Source organism: Accipiter gentilis, chromosome 7 (assembly GCF_929443795.1).
Source record: "Accipiter gentilis chromosome 7, bAccGen1.1, whole genome shotgun sequence".
NCBI lineage: Eukaryota > Metazoa > Chordata > Aves > Accipitriformes > Accipitridae > Astur > Astur gentilis.
In genome coordinates this window covers 29,347,597-29,371,667 of record NC_064886.1, presented here as the reverse complement: position 1 = coordinate 29,371,667, position 24,071 = coordinate 29,347,597, and the positions used below count along the sequence as shown (strand labels likewise).

The 24,071-nt window shown below is 37.6% G+C and overlaps 1 protein-coding gene across 1 annotated transcript in view; it reads left to right on the top strand.

The window, feature by feature from the left end:
* The window catches only part of LONP2 (lon peptidase 2, peroxisomal), a 48,366-nt gene extending 24,417 nt beyond the window's left edge, over positions 1–23,949 (top strand). The window contains exons 11-15 of the mRNA XM_049805250.1: positions 470–600; positions 10,870–11,012; positions 18,524–18,731; positions 20,051–20,241; positions 22,114–23,949. Of these exons, the coding sequence (XP_049661207.1) occupies positions 470–600; positions 10,870–11,012; positions 18,524–18,731; positions 20,051–20,241; positions 22,114–22,335 (895 nt within the window). The 3' untranslated portion in view covers positions 22,336–23,949. The remainder of the gene's footprint in view (positions 1–469; positions 601–10,869; positions 11,013–18,523; positions 18,732–20,050; positions 20,242–22,113) is intronic.
* Positions 23,950–24,071: the final 122 nt, after the last annotated feature.

The following is a 24,071-nucleotide window of genomic DNA, read 5'->3' as shown; positions in this document are numbered from 1 at the left end:
GGACTTGAAACTAGTTCATTTCCAATGCAAAAAGTGTATCAGTATTCAATGAATTGAAGTATTTTATTGTCTGGTGTTTCTTTTTAATTCATAGACTATAAGAAAATACTCTTTTAAGTGAACTATATTTTGAGTTCTAAAATAGTTCTTTTAATTTTTATGCATCTAAGAAGAGCTCAGTGCTATTGGAGCATTGTTTAGCATTTCACTAAGGTTTGACACCAGGTGTTGGTCGTGTCTTCTTCCCACTCAGTAGTTTGTCTTTTTTTACAATTTTACCAGCAAACGACAATTATTTTGATAAAAGCACATGACTTTTTTTTCCTGTTTATTAGAGTAGCCCAAGGTCTCACTGCCTTTCACATCTCATTTTATTTGGATGTATTTTTAAAAATAAAGTGTGTTTACATTCAAAAGAAATCTGTCTTACACAGAATATCCACCAATAAAACAATTGTCTCTATGCTAGATACACTAGAGAGGCAGGAGTCCGCTCTCTGGATCGGAAGCTGGGAGCTATTTGCAGAGCAGTGGCAGTGAAAGTGGCAGAAGGACAGCACAAAGAAACAAAGCCAGATCGTGCTGAAGTGGATGAAGAAGGTGTGTATCTTTTGCATGTTTTATTAAAAGGGAAACTTCTAACGTAGTCACTAGGAAGCTGATTTATCAACCTTTTCTCCTTTTTTATGCTTCTTTAAGGGCTCTGTTTTTAAAAGCTTTGCAAATAGAGTGACATTCTTAATTATGCATGATTCAAGTCATGCTGAATTATGGCTTGGGACGTAAGTAGAGTAATTTCAGCCTGACAAGTTGGTAATTCAGAAGTACAATGGATCTGTTTCGTATCTTAGGTATGCAGTTATGATTTTTTATGTCTTCCTAGGCTTTTTTAATGCAAATATTTCACTTTTTTTTTCTTCAATAAAACACTAAGCATGGGTTTAGTTATTGTATTTAAAGTGCTTCTTTAGCTGTGCTGTGCATGCTCTGCCAGTTCAGAACTCAATCCAGTTATTTTGTTGTACTCTAAAATAAATGTCTGCTTGAAGAGCTTTGAAATTAGAAAGGTTTAGGGACTCTTTTTATGTGCCTGTTAAGACTGCACTTATTCTAAGTCTCTTGAAGCTTTGGTAACTTGTAAGTAAGTCTGTTCTTGTTTCCCATATGTACAGACAATAGTGATTTATCGTTCCCAGTCATCCAACAGACTGAATGAAAACTAAACATAAAATTCTCAAATAGCAAAAATACTCAGGTAAATCCTTCACCAGTAAAAGTAGGCCTCTTTCTAGTTTTGAGATACAAGGTGGAGAAGGAAGAAGTCAGGCCCATAATCCAGTTCATGTGCAACATGCAACTGCTGACTGCTCCCTTTTTCATCCCCAAATTAATGTTCTCTTTAATAAAAATGAACATCCATACTGTGTTTGGTGAAACATACCATGCAAAGCATAGACAATTGTGCTTTTACTCCAGCCAGTTGCTGATGGAGGATCTCACTGTACACAGCAGTTTTCTGTTGAAGGCTTCAGAGTGCTCATTGCAGCACTAGATGTCTGCAGGAGCCTGCAGTTCAAGGTAGATGAAAAACGTGAAAGGACAGAATCCGAACCTGAAGTTGAACTTCTAAAATGTGCATAGTCCTTAGTCTCAATAAAATCTAGCAAGTAGGGTGTTGTGTGTTTTGTTTGGTTGGTTTTTAAAGACTGCTATGAGTCCAGCTGACATTTTCTGACAAGAAATACTGCCAGTCCGTCAGAGAACTGTGGCCAGAGGACACCAGAAAGCAGAAACTGCAGAATGGCTGCTTACTTTTGCTCCAGAATACTCACAAACTTAAAATACTAAACAGACCCCCGTGGGTTTGATGTGAAAGATTCCACAACTAAGCTGATGTGGAAAAAACCTTTAACATCTGTACAGCTAGAATAGTTCTGGACTGATTTAGAGGAAGACAAATAAGGAGACTTCTTATCTGTTCTTTTAAAACAAGGCAGCTTACAAGTCTGAATGGTGGCCTCCCCCCCCCCCCCCCCCCTTTCAGAGAGTAAATCCTGGGGAAGGAAATATAACCAATATTTGTACTAACAGTGGTACTAATTAGAAGAGTATATGAAGAAGAGTTTTACCCGTAGTAAAACCTTTTGTAATTTGTCTCTGGAAATCTGTTTATTGACAGTCTTTCAGCTTTACCTTGCCTTTTTTCCCTAAGTCGGTATTTCCCTTCTGAATCTTCTTTTACCTTGTTGAGTTTTCTAAGATCATCATGATGTCTGTGGAAACTGTAATATCAGAAGATTGAATTTGGTCTACAAATCAGTGTTTAAGTGTATTCAGCTCAATTTCCTCCTAATGTTTGGCTTAATGAGAGTGAACTCTCACAGTAGCAGTGGCTGTGCATGCATAAATGACTGTGCAGTTTAAATTGTCCCATCTACATTAAAAGGAAGAGCTTTTAAGACATATTTATTAATGCTTTCCATTTATATTATGTGCATATTGTCTCCCTTCTCTCCTCTGTGCTGGATTTTGCTGAAGTCCAACACTGAGTTTGTCGATACTCCTGTGATACCTGAACTTGCTCTTGAACCACAACACTGAACCTTTGGGCTGTGGTGGCCAGGGTTACTAGCATCTTTTACAGTATTTCTTTGCACTGAAGAGTAGATGTGTCCAAAATGGGCTTAAAAGGTCTAATGTGATTGCTGAATAAAAAAAGTGTCATTCTGCTCTTCAAGCCTTCTGATAAAATAAACAAAATTAGGTTCAGAGCACAACTCCTGATACTATAAGAAGAAACATTTTACTGCTAAAGCAAAGAACAAAAAGGAACTGTATTAGGTATCTCAATCCAGTGGAGAGAGGTATTTACAATGTTAAAATTAGCACTGTACTTGCAACTTAGGTATTTACACTGTTAAAATTATACACTGTTAAAATTAGTACTGGACTTGCAAGTTACCAAAGCTAAGTGAAAACAGCAAGTTAAGTGCTTCAAAAGAGGGCAAAAGCTAGCTTTTTTGGTTGACACACGATTTGGAGTAAGTCCAGGAGAAATGAGCTGTGAAGAGTTGCCTTTGTACTTCTGGAATTGAAACTGTCCATAAGAAAAAGCTGTATTGACAAAAGGGAGTCCAAGGGACAGGTGGCTCTGTAGTTAAACTTTGGTATTACGAAGACATGTATAGAATGGTGCAGTCTGCAAAATGTGTTTTACTTTGTACTAATTGTGCTTATACCCTGCTGTATTTTTAGCAGAATATGTCACTTGTTGGGAATGTATGAGTAGGACACTTTTAAAAAATATTTTTGTTTAGTTTTCCTTCAGTCTGTTGGAAACAACCAAGTATTTAAAAGAAAATTCAGAAAGACCCCAAATACTTGCAAGTTGATGCAAATAATGGGATTTGTAGCCTAAATTTATTTCTTTGGAACTTTTTTTCCTGTTGATTAGTGGACATTTGTGCAGTTGTGCATAGTGGTAATGAATTTTTATTTCATATAATGAATGACTCTGGAAGAATAGTTAATCAAGTATTGTCTCTTAATAGTTTCATTTAGAATTATTTCTTGATTTATTTTTTTTTTGTTCATCTGTATAAAGAGACCTATAATTCATTTTTGCTTTACACATTTGTCAGTTACTGATGTGTGATTGAGACTACAGTTAGTGCGTTCACATGTCATGAGTTGTCAATGTCAGAGCAAGCTACAGGCTTAACTTGTAGATTCTAACTTGCTAAAGCATAATTTGTGTATGATTCGTAGCATATCAAAATAGTAATGTGGTGCCTATTGTGTTTACTCAGCTGAGAGCATTCTGGCTTGTGGGTTTGTAAAAAAACTTGAAAGACATTAAGTGGTAGAACCACAAAATTTCCATCATTATACTGATTAAATCAGGTTATTAAATCAAAGTGGAGCATCTGTTTTAAAGGCTTTGTAAATATCAGGCTTTTGACACTGTTTGATAGGCTGTAAGAATGGAGTATACCTGCCATAGCAGAACTGGTGCTAGGAGATATGCTGTCAAGCCATATTTAGCACTTTCCAAAAATGCATGACTGAAATACACTGGCAGCTTTGTATTGCCTTCCTCAATCCTTTGACTTCTGAGCTTTAAGCTGAAGTTGGCAAGTGGAGGAGTGTTAGTTTGCATCAGTCGTTGAATTTGTACAGTGAACTTCAGCAAAAGCAAATGGACTCATTTTTCAGACCTTTCCAGGGAGTCATCCTTGTGTACAGTAACACTATCTGATATTTTACTGAAACAGTACCTAAGATTTATGTGACACTCATCTAGTCTTTGACACTAGAAGAAATTCTAGGAGTCACGAAAATATGTGAAACTCTCCTTCCTATTTTAGTGCAACTGCCTTGAGAATACAATGCAGCAACTGTGCACTAAGGCATCATATCATGATACAACAGTTGAAACCCAGAGTGAAAAATGATCTGTCTGATTCAGACTTGAAAGGAGATTTAGGACAGGTAATATTTAATAACTAAAAGTGATTAAATGAGGGGTCTATCTATGTTGAAACCAAGGCTTTGAAATATTTCCATAACCCAGGAATACAATACAGTTTATTCTACTCCTTGTGAATGAAACACTTGGTTTTGAGTTTAAATGCAAGTTTGACTGAAGTGGTCAATGTGAACTGAAACATATAGTCTTGATTCTTCCTCCCTCAACTTGGGCATAATGCATTTTATTCACAAAACATTATTATGCATGGGGGATTTTGTTTGGTTTTTAGTATGTATAAGGGCCTTAATATAGCTGGGCTAACATCACTGCTTTTGCAGAAAGTGACCTGTTCTGCATTCTAGCCAAAACTCGGCACTTCCAGCAGCATGGGATCTCCCATAGCACTGGGAAATGAGTTTATGAAATCTGATCGTCGTAAATCCCACGATGGTATGACTATAGGCACTCAAGTTTGAGCTCAGCTGTGCCAGCATTAGTATACTTACCAGCTCTACAGACTGTAATATGTGGTTCTTTCTAAAAATTGCTTGGAATGTCTTCTGTCTTAGGCCAAAAAGGCATACATGTTATGAAAAGTTGGGTTTATATACAAACTATTTTTTTACCATGTTAATTTATCTAAATATTCCTGCATGAAAACCTCAAATTCAAGTGCTTCAAGTTGTTATTCATGTTGTTATTCTAGATCACGACTGATGGAATGTAATTATTTTGAGATAAATTTTCTGATCCTGTGGGGAAGAATGCACATAGCATTAAATTTAAGTATACAAGTAAATGTTAGTAGGATTGGGGTCCCAGGAGGGAGTTCCTTTCCAAAAGAAAATCTTCTAGAAATAATGCTTCCCAAGTATGTAGTGCATAAGAGTTAAGTTGGACAATGGAAAGTTGCTTTTAAGGCATAGTTTCACGTCATGCCTGGCTTTGAATGTGGACCATTGTCAACAAGGGCAATCCCATCCTTTCCTACCTAAAGGTAGTTTTGTGGAGTTTATTAGTTTGGAGGGACTAAAAGAATTCTGGGTCGGTCTGTCATGTGCTGAAGCATCTGCTAGTAAATCAGCTGAGAAAAAAGAACATGCTGTTTTCCCTTTAATTGCCCACAAACTTGAAACATTTTCTTTCATGCTTACAGTCTTTCTTATATCTTTTCATAGCAATTCAGCAAATCAAAATATGTTATGTTAAAAGCTGTTCAAAAACTTTAGGTTTCTATTATATTCTTCTACCTTGGCCAGTAAGTATGGCTAGAAATCTTTGGGTTTAAGACTTTGTGATGGGTTAGCCCCGGCTGAATGCCAGGTGCCCACCAAAGCCATTCTATCACTCCCCCCTCTTCAGCTGGACAGAGGAGAGAAAAATATAACAAAGAGCTTGCAGGTCGAGATAAGGACAGGAGAGATCATTCACCAATTACTGTCACGGGCAAAACAGACTCAGTTTGGGGAAAATTAACTCAATTTATTACAAATCAACCAGAGTAAGGTAATGAGAAATAAACCCAAATCTCAGAACACCTTCCCTCCACCCCTCCCTTCTTCCTGGGCACAACTTCACTCCCGGATTTCTCTACCAAACTCCCCCAGCGGCACAGGGGGATGGGGATGGGGTTTACGGTCACCACACGTTATTTTCTGCCGCTTCATCCTCCTCAGGGGGAGGGCTCATCACACTCTTCCCCTGCTCCAGCATGGGGTCCCACCCATGGGAGACAGTCCTCCACGAACTTCTCCAACGTGGGTCATTCCCACGGGCTGCAGTTCTTCACGAACTGCTTCAGCATGGGTCCTTTCCACGGTGTGCAGTCCTTCAGGAGCACACTGCTCCAGCGTGGGTCCCCCACAGGGTCACAAGTCCTGCTAGAAAACCTGCTCCGTGGGCTCCTTTCTCCACAGATCCGCAGGTCCTGCCAGGGGCCTGCTCCAGTGCGGGGTTCCCATGGGGTCATAGCCTCCTTCAGGAACCCACCTGCTCCGGCGTGGGGTCCTCCACGAGCTGCAGGTGGATATCTGCTCCACCGTGGACCTCCCTGGGCTGCAGGGGGACAGCCTGCCTCACCATGGTCTTCGCCACGGGCTGCAGGGGAATCTCTGCTCTGGCGCCTGGAGCATCTCCTCCCCCCCGCTTCTTCACTGACCTTGGTGTCTGCAGGGTTGTTTCTCTTACATGTTCTCACTCACTCCGGCAGCTGTTTCTCTTTGTCCCAACTTTTTTTCCCTTCTTAAAAATGTTATCACAGAGGCATTACCACTATTGCTGATTGGCTTGGCCTTGGCCAGCGGTGGGTCTGTCTTGGAGCTGGCTGGCATTGGCTCTCTCGAACACAGGGGAAGCTTCCAGCAGCTTCTTACAGAAGCCACCCCTGTAACCCCCCCACCACCACCACCACCCCCACCCCCCCCCGCTACCAAAACCTTGCCACACAAAGCCAATACAGACTTACATATTACTAGTGCTTAATTTAAATATGTTTTATGAGGAGCTGAGAATTGCTACATGTTGAGGAAGTTTTAGGTTCTTCTATTTGCTCATTTCCATTATAACTCTAGAGGAAAGTAGCAGTCTTAAATTCTTAAATCTTTGTGCCATGGAATTCCTTTTTAGATTAAATCCTGAATTATATATAGTAGTTCATTGTCAGTATGTCATCTTAGGAGTCCATTTTCTTGCAAATCCTAGTATTTACATGCAAGATTTTGCTTGGGGAACTTGCAAAGGCAGATTCTTGAGGAACGTTGTCGTGATCTTTGCTGAGTAGCTGCAGATTCTGCTGTGAAAATTTTACAAACATAATCTTTTTTTGGTTGGTTGATTGCTTTTTGGATTTTTTTGGTTGTTGTTCTGGGGGAGGGGTGTTTGTTGGTTTGGGGTTTTTTTGGGTGGGGTTTTTTTTCTTAGGTTTTCCAATTTTTACATGTTAAAACAACTCAGTACCATGCTGCTTTTGTTTAAGCAGTAATGTAATAGTAGATCAGCAGGTGGTTCCTCCAGTGCAGCGTTGAGCTCTGTTAAGGGCACTTTTTTGAATTTTTAGCTTATTTCTCCAACTTACCTCAGAAGGAAAGATGACTAAGCTGTTGTCCTAACCAAAAGTTCTGCTTCTGGAAACTTGAATTTAACTGTCTTGTTTTAGACAAATGTGTCATTTAACTTGTGCTTTGGTTTATGGCTATTCATGTGGGATAGGTAGGGAACATTTATTTGTCATCATTAATGGAAATCTTAATTACTTGCATCTTTCTAGATTCTTCATAGTCAGCACTTCCATAACGGTAGTGAAAGATGATGGTTTTCTTCCTTCAAAGAAAAAGTTAGTGTTTGTGATTATATTTTTGGACCATCACTGTATGCTTTTATAGAAAATTAGATAATGTCAGAATTTAGGTTAATATTTTTAGAAAAAGTCTGGAGTTTGTTATAGTTACAGATTACAAAATGGGGTCTACTAATTAGATTATATAAACTCAAAGAAAGAGTTTCTGATTCTTTTAATAGGGCAGGTGGCCTCAAAAATTACCTACTGATTTGTTTACGAGAAGTCTGTCTCCTTCAGCTGTATACACAGAACTAGGTGAAATAAGAGCAAGCAGAAATGGAAAATTTTCTTGGGTGGTAAAATCTTGGTATAGAACAAAACCAGTTGTTTCTAAACTCAGTTTTCTTTTAAAATATGAATTGTCATATCAAATTACTCGGGTTTTGAAGATCTGTAGTGTTGAAATTGCAGTCTGAGTTGCAAGAATAGCATGCAGGTTATGTTTCCTAGACCTCCTAGTATTTATGCATTTGAATTTATTATGTACAGAAATAGTAGTTCAACAACAATATGGAAACATGCTGGAACAACAGGGAGGCCATCTAACTAAGGCAGTGTTTACAGTAAAGGAATGGGATTTATGTATAGAGCAATGAGTTATACAATGGAAAGATTAGTGGCTGTTGGATAATAAGTATTAGATTTGAATCCTGAATGAAAGCTGAGTTGGTGTTATAATAATAGTGACGTAGAATGTTTTCCTTGATACTGTATGAAGGCATTAGTATTAATTGCACTGCAAAAAAATTAACTGTAAAAAGGCCTTTATATATCAGGATTAATAAAAGGATAGTTTGTATCTTGTGAAAGGAGACATTCTCTCTTCATCCATTCTGAGAATTACTTTTGCAGCACAGAACACCTCTTAATGTTATATTAAATAGATTAGATCAGTGATTTGTGTTTTCCTATGATTGTTTAAATTCCTGGATCTTCAATTATTGTGCATGCATTAATATGCAAAGGAAGACACTTTCTTTGTTGAAAGTAAAAAAGATTTCAAAGAAAGGAAGCAACAGCGTGTAATTTCACAAAATATGGTGCAGAAGTCTTGAAGCTCAGTATACATTCCTACATAATATAGACTATTGCTTTAAATGTATCGTAGGCTTGTGGTTTTGGGGTGGGAAGAAATATCTTCACTATATGTATGTGTACAATGCTTTTCTTAATGGCAGCCTCAGGGCAGGGAGGCACTGCCATAAAACTGCCACAGAATCTTGGAAACATCTGGATTGTTCAAGTGTTTTTCATTTCTCTGATATATGTTTCACTAAAATATTGCTTAGGGCTCTTGAGAAAATAGTAATGAGCCTTTCGCATCTGGATCAAATTCTGTGGGGAAATGACTCCCTGCTTATATTCTCCTTCTGTATACAGTCGCTTAAGTAAATGTGCACTGTAGGCCCAGTACAAATGATGTTGAGCTTATTCATGCAAACGACCGGCTGTGTAGTCTGGTTTAAAACAATTTTGGGGCTTTGATATTTATATGGTCACCATTACAGTTCACTTTTGTATAGAAAACACATTTGTAGAGAAAGCAAATTTAAAGGAACTTCTGCTAAGGAAACAATTGTATAGGTAAGAAATACAATCATACTATAAATGGAGGAAGGAAAGAGCACACTTTTGAATCCATAACTATTGCTTTAATTATGTGGTCCCTTCCTGATGATGCTTGAGTATATTACATTCAAAAGTGCCAGGCTAATTGGGTTTTATGGCCCTTTCTGAAGAGTACATCACACCTGTAGGTATTTCTGAAAATGCCTAATAATTTGCTCTTCAAGGGAATTTTTGCTGCTAGTGGTTATTGGTCAAGACCCCTTAGAAATATCTCATCCAGCGAAGAAAAGAGCAGAGCCCTGTGTAAGTATATTTCAAGACAAAAGCCATAGGTGAAGTTGTTATACTGAAATTGAGTTTTTTTCCAGTAAGCAAGGACTGTATATGCTGTGTTCTGAACTGGCTGTTGAACAATGAAGGATGTCAATTTTGTGATTTAAGCAACCTGATCTAGTGAAAGATGTCCCTGCCTATGGTGGGCAGGTTGCACTAGGTGATCTTTAAAGGTCCCTTCCAGCCCAAACCATTCTATGATTCTATGACTGAGTAAAGCCATAATAGTTGTAAGGGACAAAAAATCAAAGTAAAAAGTGTAATGTCAGTATGTGCTGCATAGGCTGCAATAAAGGTGAGCTGTGGTATGTTGGGGTAGTGGTTCCATCTGACAGCCTGAAACGACACGGCACACCAGGGCTGGATGAGTCAAGCTTCCAGTGGAGCTGGTTTCCATATGATCTACACGTAACAGCTTCTGTACCTGGTCAGCTGGTGTTGAGGTTATGTGTGTGAGGATTGGGCTGTGGAGAGGGAGGCAGAGTTACAGAGCAGTAGGTTACACCATCCTTGTTGGATGCTGTGAAATGAGATGTTATTGAATGTAATGTAGGCTAGCTATAAGTAATGCAGCCATGTGGCAAAGCAATGTATGTAAATCTGGCCAAAATGCTCCTACTTTATTTGACAGAACTTAATTATTAGTGTCTGGAGTTAAGCATTTAAATCTTTGCAGAAAGAGACCACAGAGAGCACAGTTGTAAATGTATGTAAAAAGAAGAGTAGTTACTGAACTTTCAGTATTTCCACATTCGGTTCTATATTCTATATTACACTACATTAAACATGATCATCTCCTACAAATACTGGGTTTATGCACAAATCAGATGAACAGTGCAAAGTCCTAAATGAACTTAATGTGTTTTCCTATTTGACCTAGTTTAAAATGCATTTGAGTTGCATCTCTGTCAGTGCTCTAGATTTAATATTATCTTTGCTGAACAGTTAGAACATGTTTAGGCTTAATAATTGAATTTGATGCCACATTATCTTTAATTTGTCAAGATTTTTGTGAAAGATGGTTTAAGCACACTTTCCTTAACTTTCTGAGCATTTCTTTGAATATTTTTGTCTGTCATGAGACTCTTCTTCTCTCTCATGACATTCCTGCGTCAAGAAAGACTGCTACAAATCCTAAATTAAGATTTTCTTCTCTTAGATTGCAAAGAGCATGTCACAGAAGACACAAAAACAGAATCCATCAGTGACACAGCTGACCTGGCTCTGCCACCTGAAATGCCGATTTTAATTGATTTCCATGCTTTAAAAGATATCCTGGGGCCACCCATGTATGAAACGGAGGTAACATCCTCATTTATTTCTGCTTGACTGCTGTTTCTGTCTGGTTTGACTAGTTGTCTATTTTATTGCTATTGACTGAGTTTATATAATATTAACTTTTTGAAAAATGTATTAGTAACAGAACTGTGTTTCATCGTGTTCCACCAAGTGTTTTTTCATCTAACGAAGTTTTTGGTTTATTTTGTTTTAATTCAGGGTACATAAATAACATAATGGCATGACTTTCTGTTAGCAAAGATGCCTACAGCAGTGCTTAAGAATGTGGTGGTGTTTTTTCAGTTCATAACAACTTTGCTTTTGTTTGGGGGATGTTTGGTGGCCTTGGGAAAGAAGCCAAAAGTAGAACCCAGGAATCCTGTCTCTGAGGCAGCTATGTTAAGGACTGTCCCACATACCTCCTTAAAGCCAGTCAGCATTTTTGGGTATTAAAACTACTTCAGTTTGCACCAGAAGCTCTCAGACATTCTTTAGATTAATGTGACTCTTAGCTATTAAAAATGTTTTATCATCAGTCATGCACCTCCAGCTTCCTGGTACCAGTTCTGTTCCTCAAGTAGGCATATTCCAGAATTTTTTCTTTCCCCCATCTGTATTTTGCTGCATTCTATGAAAATGCCATCAATTGAAGTAGTTTGTTAGTTTGGGATTTTCTTTTCACTATTTACATTGCAGTTATTCTCTGCTTTACTTCACGTCCAGGTGAACTGATCAAGTGTAAGTAGTATATATAACACTATGACAGGAAACCAGTTGCTGATGGAACACTAAGTTTTTTTTGTCTTTATCCTGGAGAAAAGATCAGTAAACCAGTAAGTTATGGAGAAAATAGAAATTAAGAGAAAACTTCCAGAAGAGACAAAATTCAAACTTCTAAGAACTTCCCTGTGATAGTTCTTATCTCCTAGATGAGAGAACCAGACTCCAGTGGGATTTGGAGGACAAAAAGGGGACAATATATGCAAGGGAAGCGGGAGAAAATGAATGATTGTTAAGGAATGAGTCAGTTTTTAGACCTGAGCTGATGTGTTTGGATATGAAGATTTTATCATGGAAGAGATTCTTAATGAAGAGACAGAAATGAGGATACAAGTTGAAAGAAGACAGCACTATTGATTGTGTTAGAGGATGATGATGGTAACAGTGGAAGTTGAGGGGAATGGGAGGTAAAGAAGGTCAAGTGATCAATAGACCAGTACACTATGGCTCTTTTGGCTGAGGTTTTTTCACATTGGTCATTTGTGTTCTGATTTTATTTCTTTTTACTTTCAGAAATTAGAAGAGGTTGCTCTTTAGGCAAATGACTTTATTGTAAGCAGCTTACATTCTTTCTTTTCATCCCTCAGAAGCCGCTATACCCAATAATAAAATCACACAAGACCGTTCAAGGCCATTTTAATTAAGAAGGTAGTGTGGATATACTTTAGCTTGATTTGGAATGACTGTAGCCATCAGACAATTTGTAATACTGCTATGGAGTCTAGTCTGCTACTAGTCTATCTTTTTCTCACTACCTGACTTTTAGAAACAATTACTGAAAAATAGCATGTGGGTATTTTTCAGAGAAATAATGTTCTATCTGAACTTTCATTTTGAAGTATGTTATATACTTCAGACATCTGGTCTTTGGAGCTAAAGCGCTGCAGGATCATTTGGCTTTTTAGTGCTTAAATAGCAGATGCACAGGAAGCCATTGCAGTAAATTGAACTTAATATTCAAGCCAGTATGCTGATTTCTACAAGTGATGTTTATTAGTTTCATAAAGGTGCTAAAAAATAAATTGAATTTTGTAAATTTGTACAAAAGTTCTGGTCACTTGCAACTCCTAGCAGTCAGTCAAGAGTAGAATTAATTCTAACAAATATAAACTTATCACACTTTTTAAAAATCAGATTGTAGGCCAAGAAATGTGCTAATATGTGACTTTCCTTAGATGTTCTGCCTAGTTTTGAACTTTTTCTGAAGTTGATTATTCATTTAAATTTGGTAGTATGGCTGTGTTGTCAAATAATTTCTGCTGTTTTGTCCTTTTTCTATAGGAGTAAGTAGTGCAAGTAAAATTTCTGAAGTGTGGTTCTTAATTCCAAATATACAAATACATGAGTGCTGGCTTGGTTTTTTTTTTTCACATGAGCAATTGCTATGAATATGCATATAAGCATGTCATGGATCTGCTAGCCTGTATAAGCTGCAATAAGACTGACTGAAGCTTTTGACTTGTGTATCAAAGGTTTTTTAAATGTTTCCTTATTTAGCAGACAAATTAAGTAGTGCATAAATAGACCTAGAGATGAATCCATACAGCATCAATTCCCTGAGCAGCTCAGGATTTATTTTCATGTACTGTTTGCTGTATTTATTAATGAGTAAATATTTTTCAGTACATACTTTATGATTTTTTCAATGTAAATTGCTCAGATAGCCACATAACTCCTGTTTCAATGAGTTTTGCCAACTAACCTATTCCTTTGAATTTTCTCAAGTGCCCCCAAGATTCTTTCAAATGAAGCTCCTGTCTCAATGACGGGCGTTTCAGATTGGCTACTGGTGTTTTTTCTGGTTTTGTAGTCTGCAGTGTGTGTCTTTCTCTATAGCTAGCCTTTAAAGCTTTATCTTTGACCTTCATTTTGCCATTTATATTTAGTTGAAATAAAGATACAGTGGAGGCAGCCACCATGTCAGTACTTGGATGAGACTGAGCAAATAGAACAGAAAACATGACATGACTTAATTGATCTGTTATCCTTCAGGGAGTACCTTAAAAGAAATGATTCATCTTTCACCTTTTCAGTGCATTGCTTGTATATTTTCTGCAGAGGTCTCCCAGCAGAAAGGCATGACAGAATACTCAGCTCATACTGGTAGGATTAATTCATTTATCACAAATAAATAATCTTACATGTCACCCTACAGAACAAATGCTGGAATAAATCACATAGTAAGGCTTTGGAAGAATAATCTTGACAGTAGTTTAAAATGTAAAAGATTTAATGAAATGTTTCAGCACAGCATGCTTTTGGGGGAAAGGGTTCATAACATATCCAGAGTGTTTATAATGAAGTATTTCTCATTTGACTTGAATTTTAGCACTTTTTTTTTCTTTCTTTCTTACAACACTTAATTCTGCTCAGTTAACAAAACATTATTGGCACCACAGAAAGGCCCATCAGAATTAGTCTGTATCCTCATAATGTGAATGAAGCTGAAGTGACAGAAGCTCCAGGTCAGTGAAATTGCCTATTCTAGGAAATGAAAGTGCAGATGCCATAAAAGAATAGCTCTATTTCATGGGACATACACAATTCTAATTAAGAAACAAACTAGGTTATCTTTTAGAAGTAAAACCTGTACAAAACAACGATTTAGATAGGCATTTTTATCTAAGAAATATCAGTCTTGTGGTGATATTTCTGGGAAATCCTCCTCCCTTAAAGGGAAGCTGCTGTTACATATTTTGCCTGCAGTAGTTTGCTAGGGAATGAATCAGGAGAGTAGACTAGAAAAAAGGTTTGTAGTCAGGTTGGGAGAACCTATGGAAGGATAACAAAGATGCTAAAGGCCAGCAAGTAATTTAGGTACTGGTTCTCATCTTCCCATTATAAATCAGTGACTTACTGGCTTTTTGTCAATTACACTGAATTATAAAGTAACTCCAAAACTGCAAACTTATGGATCATGTCTCTTTTCCTTTATCTTAGAATAACCTTAAATATTTTAAAATAACTGACTGAGCTAAATGTTAAGACTTTAATTTTGCAGTGTCCGGGCAGCTAAAATGTATCTGACAATATGTTCATCTACTCAGATTACAGCTAAATTGTAGCTGGGGTGGTCTCATCTACAAAAATTTTCAAAACCACAACTGTTTATGTAGGTCAGTGACCACTTCTTCTGTCATCTGACAGAAATGACCAGTCATCAGCTGACTCTAATGGTCATTTTTGATTGAAGTTGTTTAAAAAGTATAAGTAAGGATTATTTTTTTTAACTTAAATTCCTCTGATAAAAAGTATAAGTAAGGATTTTTTTTCTTTTCCTCTGACTTTTTGTGAGAAGAAATTATTCAGAGGTGCCAGGAGTGATTGAGTCTTGTGGAACTCACTCTAACACTTCATAGGTATGTTTAATGTAATATAACATACTTTCCTGTAAGTACTGTATGGTTGTATGGCGTTTTGTGCGTGTGTGTTTTTGGGGATTTTCAAGGGTCTTTTCTGAAGACAGTTATCAAAGCTGTCAGGGTGTTTTCTATACATATGCCTGTCAACATGCATCAGTTAATATTCAGGTGAGGAGATTGCAGTAGAGGTAGTACAGTCTCTAGCAGTACAGCAGGAGAAGGTGCTGGCCTCTTGAGTCTACCCGTTAGTGCAAAGAATGATGGTTGAAAGGTGATTAACACTTACTACACACCTAGTTTCTCTTACAAGATCTCAACTTACTTGTGAAAGTAGGAAGAGGTATCTGTCTAGTCTGAGGATAGATGGAGTTTGTACTGAGGTGAGAGAAATGATGAGTGATTAGAACCTTTTGGGTTTTGATCTTTAGTCATGTTCACTATTTTCTGCCCCTGAGCTCTCAAACAGTGGAATTAAGTCTATAAACTGTTTAAAACTGATACACAGTTAGAGCCAGTGCTAACATCCAGTCCAAAAAAAAAAAAAGGGAAAAGAAAAACCCCCAAACCAACAAACCTTGTTGATGGCTACTTTCGGATGGAAGAATGTATGGACAGTTACTTTTGTTCATTATACCTGATATGTTTGAAACCATGACAGGTTGCCAAAATACATGATTGTCTCAACTATCAAGGAGAATGCTTCAATGTGTTGTTGGTTTTCAGTGCAACCAGGATGAATTGATTTTGTTAATCTGAGTTACTAAGCAATTACTAAGCTAAGTCACTGTAACTATTAAGATACAGGGAATGGATGAAAATGCTTGATAAGATGAGGTATTTTGAGACCATAAAAGTGAAGCACTCTATTATGTACAATTTTCTTCAATGCTAGAAAAAGAGACTGCTATTCTAATTAAATTATGCTAATAAAAGCAAATGGCATGATGTCGTTCAAAATATGTAGATAACTGAGAACCACAACAGAACCAAGGAGAGTGGATGTGTGGCTTCCTTCACTTTAGTGTGGGATAAGTGTAGTTACTAACTTACCAGTTGTCAGCTAGATCCAGGAGTGTAACACCAAGTCCCACTGGCCTCTGCTGCTTGTCTCTCTTGTCAGCTGGAGTATTGTTTGCGCCAGGAGCTCCTGGGTCAGCATAGCTTTGCTATAGTCAGAGTTGGCACTACTTGCACCGTGCCTCTGCGGTGTGCTAATTTCCCTCAAACCAAGAAACAGTGATCCTGAGACAGGGTCACATTTCAAATTTTAGTCATCAAACTTAGAAGACAGTGCTTGATAGTTCAGTATAGCATTTAGCAAAGCATATAATACAAAATCAGAACTTGTAACAAGAAGCATGTATGTTTAATTTCATTTTCTAGGACTTGAAATGCTCTTTCTTTATTGCTTCACCAATTCGCTTAGATGACAGGAACAACTTGCTCATGCATCTGAGTTGTCTACAGCTACAAGTAGCACAACTTGTGTGTTTGTGAATGAGCGCTTCTTTTAAAAAAAATGTGCATCTCTTGGCTAGTAACCAGAGGTACCAGCTGTAGAGTGAATAGTTGTTCACTCTTATTGCATAAAGGAAGCTGTTTTCTATTTGCAAAACAGGAAAGGGTAACTGAGCATTAAGAATTTTATGGTCTTGATTTTGATTCTGTTTTTATGATGGGGATAGATTTTGGCCCAATACTGAAGTGTTAATGTTTGGCTCCTATTTAGAGAGTTCTTGTTTTGATAATCTTATGGAAAGCTATATTGTTCTACTTAGGTAATTTACTGCTGCTGTTTCACTTTAAAAACTTCAGGCCCGTGTACTACTTGGGGAGTTGCAGCAGCATTTCTAGTGGGCTAACAGAGAGGCATTTTACTAAGGGACTAGAATATGTAATGACTTACTGTCTTTGGAGCTCGCAAATCGAAGTATTTCTTAATACAGCCAGCTCACACCAGGGCCATACAAGTATTTCTGCCTCCGGACCTAAGGTACATGGCTGTAAAGGAGTCTTTACAGATTTCTCTGATCTTGCAGCTGGGCTGATGGTTAAAAGCAAGTCAACTTTGTGTATACCAAGCTTTGCCTTTCCAGTGTCTGTTCAAAGTCTGATTAGTTTACTTCTCTGCTAACTCTTGGAAGGAAGCAAAATGAAAGCATTAAGATTATGGTGAGTTGTGCAGTGCAGAATTTTAATATAAGTACAAATGCAGATTTCAGAATTGGAATTCTTTTACTATGGTTCTGTTATGAGGCTCCTTTGACTTGATTTCTGTCCAATAAATGAAACATTTTTTTAAATCCTCTAAACAATTTAATGAAGATTTCATCCCTTTCAGGAAGGAATCAAATTAGCTTTCAATTCTGCATTTCAGTAAGAAGCAAAATTACTTTAAAATGGGCCTATTGCTTTATTTTACAAAGGAGTATTTGTCTTTTGCTCTAGTCACTGTCCGACACAGTAAAAATTCATCCAGTTTCTTTTCTGCCTTGTAATAAATACACAACTTAGTAGTTCAGAATATGCTGAATACCTGTATGAACTTTCGTCAGGGTTTCTTCACCTCCTTGAAGCTCAGGAAAACAAAAGGACTTTCTGTATATTCTAAAAGAATCTCTCAGACAAAGGGGAAAAAAAATCGAAACTTGGAACTTTCATGGAAAGTATCCTGCCTCCCTTCTCTTAACACAGGAGACAGGATTGAGAGACCTCCGTTACTCTCATCAGTAACTAGGCATAGGCAGACTTTTAGATAACTAAGGTCATACTCTTGTGTGGAGTAGAGCTTGCTTAACTACTTGCAATTACTAATGGGAGGTAGTCAGATTTCCCATTCTCTTTCATATCTAGCCTGCTATCAGGCTCATGTTTTCATTATTCAAAATTATTCATCAACATTTGCAATGAACAAAATCAGTGTGTTGTCTTGACAGTAGCTTGGGCAATGCAGCCACCTTTAAAAAGGCTTTTAGATAACATTCGGGAGCAAAACTGGCTTTTTCATATCAGTAACAGAGTCATGGCAAATATACCTCTAGCAGATGGCTTAAGTCATATAAGCATTCAGTCAGGATTGACTAAATACTTGAAGTCCTTTGAAGAGAAAGATTCTCATTGAACTTTTGGGGGTGTGAAAGGCTTCAAGAATGACATAAAACCAGATTTTTGCCATTGCCCTAAGCTAAGCAGCCACATACAGCTGCTATTCTGTAATTAATGCTTACACATAAGGCAGAAATACTGCTGCATTAAAAAAAAAGGATCAGACACTTGGGCTTAACTTTTGTGTTTTAATGGGTACAGTTGTTTTGAAGGCAACTATCAAACTGGTTTTGCAATAGTTTTGTTACAAGCGTTTCCTAAACTGTTTCCTGTGTTGTTTTCCTTCAGGTGTCTGAACGCTTAAGTCAGCCAGGAGTAGCCATAGGCTTGGCTTGGACTCCCTTAGGGGGAGAGATCATGTTTGTAGAAGCTAGTCGCATGGATGGAGAAGGCCAGCTTACTTTGACTGGTCAACTCGGAGATGTTATGAAGGAGTCGGCGCATCTTGCAATTAGCTGGTTGCGCAGCAATGCAAAGAGATACCAGCTAACCAATGGTAAGTTGGGAAAAAATGGCAATGTCTAGCTGTATTGCATTGTAGAGATTATATGCATCCATTAGCCTCTTATTGCAGGGATGCCCATAAAGGAAGCATTAATATTGCATGGAAATTAAACGTCCCAAAATGTGGTATTTTTCAGTAATTCAGCAGATTGTAACATTGCTGAGTAATAGTGAAGTTACTCGTATTCATTGTGGAAATGTATTAAGTGTTGCCTTAACAGAGAAAGGGTTTTCCAGCAGTCAGTGCTACACTGAAGATGAAATCAGCTCTAGAGTTCCGTTTTGTACTACTTTTCCCGATTCCTGCCAAGCTGAGGTGTTAGTGGCCTGGGAAACAGGTGGGTCTAGGCAGAACATGAGTTGTCACTGTGGATTCTCCCACTCTGGCCAGTCCCTCCCTGCAATAACCTGGAAGGCTGTGGACAGCCTCTGAAGATGCTTCTCCTTACTTGTGACAGACACTGCCTCTTACTCATTTTTACATTCAAGCTTTCCAGCAGTACTATTGTGACATAGATATAGATACACAAGTCCGTAGTCTTCCTCTAAAACGAAGACACCGTTTCTGTTAAAAGTAGGTTTTTGTAGTCTTAAGTTTTAATATTTTGAGCATTAGTTGTGTTTGTATGGCTGCTGTTGAACTGCAGTGCAATAGGACTTCTAGCCAGGAAACTTTTAACTCTTTTTGGTTTTGTTTGAACCTCCCAAGAGTTCTGGAAATGTGCTTTCTAGTTTGATCATCTGCTGAATAGTCATATAATTGTCCAGTCATTATTTTTTATGGAAGTTCAGATAGGTTAAAATATGAAATGCTGCTGGCATTGACTGTATACACATCTACCTCTCTAGTTTACACTCTTATGTCCTACAGGTTAAGTAAGGTGAAAAGATGTAAATGAGGGATTTACTTTACAATATTGGCTAATGCTGGGTTTCTGTGGAGTGCCGATTTTGTGGTGTGTTCTTTGCCAATTGACATTTATGGTTTATGACATAAAAATCCCTAAAAATTCTATGTAGGAATTCCTTGGTTTCTACATTAGTCCCTACTCTGAATTTCCCAACACACACGAATGCCAAGCTCATTGGTTAACTTGTTATGGTTTTGTCTAGGCATCTGGATGTAGGAAGGCTTGCTGGGTTTTCTTTTTGTTTGTTGTTCTAGGGCCTCTGCAATATAGTGTTGTTTTTTCAGCCTACTGTTAAAAATAGTGTTAAGACTTTTAGTTCTCTGGTGGGCTTTTAGAATAAAGACCAGGAACAAAATGGGTTTAGATTTTTCACATTCAAACCGTTCTTTTTTTCCTTAAGCTTCTGGAAGTTTTGATCTCCTTGACAACACTGACATCCATCTGCACTTCCCAGCTGGAGCTGTCACAAAAGATGGACCATCTGCTGGTGTTACCATAGTAACCTGCCTTGCTTCACTCTTCAGTGGGCGGCTGGTGTGTTCAGATGTAGCCATGACAGGAGAAATTACACTAAGAGGCCTTGTTCTTCCAGTAAGCATCATTTGAGAAAAAAAGCTAAGTTGTATTAATTCTCCCTATTCTGGATATAAAATCTGCTTATAGCCATTTACAAAAGCAAAGTCTTGCTGGATCATTCCTTAGCAGCAATCCAGTCTCTTCTGGTGCAGTTGTAAGAAGCTGATGGAAGCCAGCCTGTTGTAGTACTTTACCACTCATCTGTCTGCTTTGCATTTTATGTTAAAGCTAGCCTTGACACTGTTTTCAGGGAAAGCACATTAAAATGACTAGTTAGAAAGGAAACCTAGAAATCTTAAAATTCAAGATGGTTCCAAAATATGTATTGCAATTTCTAAACATGCTTCCTCAAACTATTCCTGCAGAAGTACCGCCACTTTCTTTGAAAAGTTGTTTCTTAAAGTTCTTACAGTAACTGCATACAGGTTACTCTTGAAACCATCTCTATGTATGTACTTTAGATTCTTCTTAAATTTTGTTCCTTGTATATAGTTAGCTGAATGGTGTTGCCATAAACCTTTTTCAAAGCATGAGGGCAAAGGGAAGTATTCAAACAGATACAGTTTTAGTTTTAAGTATCAAATGGAGCCTGGCCTAAGTGATTAAGCAGCTGTGGGAGTTACCGTCTCATACCAACTGATGGATAAAGGAAGGATGAAGCTAGAAAACAGTACTTTGTTCCATGCAGTAAACCAGAGATAACATGGCCAGGTAGCAGACTGGAATGATCTCTGAAATAGCATTCTGGTAACACTTAGACAAGATTGCCTGTTGTTCAAGGCTCTAGTGAAAAATAAACTCTGCATTAACTCTGATCTGGTGCAAGTTTGCTTAGCTTCCCAAATAAATTGCCTTTATTGCACCAGTGACCAGATTTTGCCTACTGTTTTAAGGTAGGTGCAAAAATTAGGTATCTGTAAATACTAAACCAGGTTTACCTTCTCTCTGAATGTTGTCTGGAATCTTACTATTACTAGTAACTTAAATCATAGGAGCATGCCATTAACTGCATCTGCTGCCTGAAAGCAAGCACTGGGGTAAGTAAGTACGTAGCATTGTCCGGACTAGAGTGATCACCATGAGGATTTACGGTTCACTACTACCTTGTTTTATAGCAGCCTCAGTTTTGCCCTTTGTGCTATAACACAAGGCTTTCCTTTCCTCTAAAGCATCGTAAAATTACAAGTTTCTTCTGTAAGATGGTCTTTAAGTAGAATTAGAAAAGAGTTCAAGGGGAAGAAGCTACAGCTGTGTCTAAAAGAAAAACCAATTTAAACCCCCTCTTTACAGCTCATTACAAACTAACTCAAACAGGTGTCTTATTGAAGTGATGCCTGTTTTTCTAGCACAAAGACATCTTTGCAGTTTTGGAGCATGGGTTTGCTTTTCTGTGCATTTTCTGTTGTATAACTCAAGTAACTTATCATGTGGCATTGCATCCTTAAGACTATTTCCCCCCTAAGCCCAATACTGCCTTTATCTTGAAAATCTTCTGTGCTAATATAGGTGCAGGATTTCAGCATGCCATATGAAAAAATTGAGTTAGGGCCATTTTTCTTAAGAACAAAATAAATCCTGAAAAGTAATGACTTTTCCACTATTGATATTCTTGTACCTGCATTCCTAGATTAATTTTTAAGTTTTTGATTTTTTTTTTCCCTCTTGCTATAACTGTTATAGAAGGGGTACTGTAGCATATTAACATATTTCCCTCATTAAGCATATAATGAGCTAAAACTACTGTTGCATTTTTAATTGCTTTCCTAAATGATTGGGGGGAGGGGAGATCTTTTCATTAACATTTAACTCCTGATGTGATTTGTTAGAATAATTGCTTTATTAGATTAGTGTCATGGGTTTTTTAGATATATTTCTTCTCTGTATTAGGTTGGGGGAATTAAAGACAAAGTCCTGGCAGCACACCGAGCTGGACTGAAGAGAATTATCATTCCTCGAAGAAATGAAAAAGATCTTGAAGAAATTGCAGTGAATGTACGGCAAGATTTGACTTTCGTTATGGCAAGCTGTCTAGATGAAGTTCTTAATGCAGCTTTTGATGGAGGATTTGCAGTTAAGCCCAGAGTCGAGCGTTTGAATAGTAAACTTTAAGCAGACAGGCTGAGATTACTTCTGTATCAAATTTAATAGAGGTCAATAACAATCAGCTATATATGTATCAAGTATAACTATGAGCTAAACCTGATTGTTTAAATGGGGGTGTAAATGCAATCAAAATAAAAATACTACTTCTGCAGTTAACAACCTGAAACCGCATTTGCTGCTTTCTACTATCATCAGCAAAGAATCGTGAAAAAAATACTCATTTCCTCATAGATTCAAGCATAAGAAAGCTGGAGCTGTTGAGAATTCCTTAGCTTATCTGGCATATATGTCTATAAATGTCAGCAGCTGATTACATCTTTAAAGAGGACACACCCAGAAACAGGGTAGAATATGCAATTCTGGGAGCTATATTCAGAGAACACAAACTGCAGCAAATGCAGCACAGCAGGAGAGTCTAATAGATGGGGTTGTTACCAAAAAGCAAACTGATTTAGCACAAGGGTTTACTTATTTAGGAAGTAATATTCACTATGCTAAGGAGCAGTAGCATCAGAGGAAAAATAAGGTTTCTGAAATCTAAAAAATATGCTTAAGGGATTTGAATAGAAGCAATATGGTCTAAATGAAGTAAGTCAGTCCTTTCTGCGCTCAGTTCTAGTTTGTAGCAAGGTCAATGCAGACATCATTTTTCAAACCTAAATACAGGAAGCCATTCCAGAAGAATTGAAATGTACCAATTCTTGTGTAGGAAGGGAGATAACGCACTAACGTTCACACATGCAGTTATACTTACAGCACCAGAAGTAGGTGGAGCAAACCCCGACACTTTATGAAAAAGCCTGGTAACATTTTGGAGGGACAAAGTACATGACCTTCATTCTTACCTGATATAAATCAACTTGATTCTGGGATGCCTACGTTTGGAGTTTAGCCTATAAAAATTAAATCCATTTAAACCATGCCAAGAAAATGCTGGATCATTAAACTGCATTAGGTGCTGCAATACTGTGAGTAACTTAAGGTTTAAGAGTCTTGTCAGTGTTCCATCTCAGTTGATAGCTTTGTCTCTCATCTTCCCTTGAATGTCAGTGAAGATAGAAGTTTAAACTTATGTAAGATCCTTGACTTTCACTGTTTTATAGTAGGGTTGACTACAAGAGAAAACCCGGTATGTTACACTCTCTTCTTGCTCGTTAATTCTGAAACAAACTCAGGTATGCTTATGAAATGCAAATTGTAGCAGTGACAAAAGCCTATTATAGAAACAGCCTATAAATCAAACAATAGTTTGTTTTGCTTTCATGGCCATAGATTGAAAGCTGATTTGCCTGGAACATAATAGCACTGATAGTAATAAATTCCCTGGGTATTTCTGCATCTGATGTACAAAAGATTTTACAACTCTCACAGAAGACTTCATCTAATAAAATGATAAAAATAACCCCCCCTTTTGTTTCACTATTTTAAGAATTCTACTCTTAGTCATTCCCTAGCCAAGTTCCAAGGGTAAGAAGCAACAAACACAGAGTCTCAGAATACTTTCTGCCTTACAAAATACTTGAACGCAAAAAGTGCAAAGAAACTAGACAATCAGTAAAACACCAGAAAGGTACAGTAACTAATGTGCTGCTTTGCCTTTAATCAAAACCAGTAGGGGGGGGGGGGGAATTCTTTACCAAACTTAATGCAGATCAAATAACAATCCTGCACTACTTTGCACTAGTGAGAAAACAGACATGCATGGAATGCCAGTGCAGTCTGTTTATACACGTAGAAAAAAA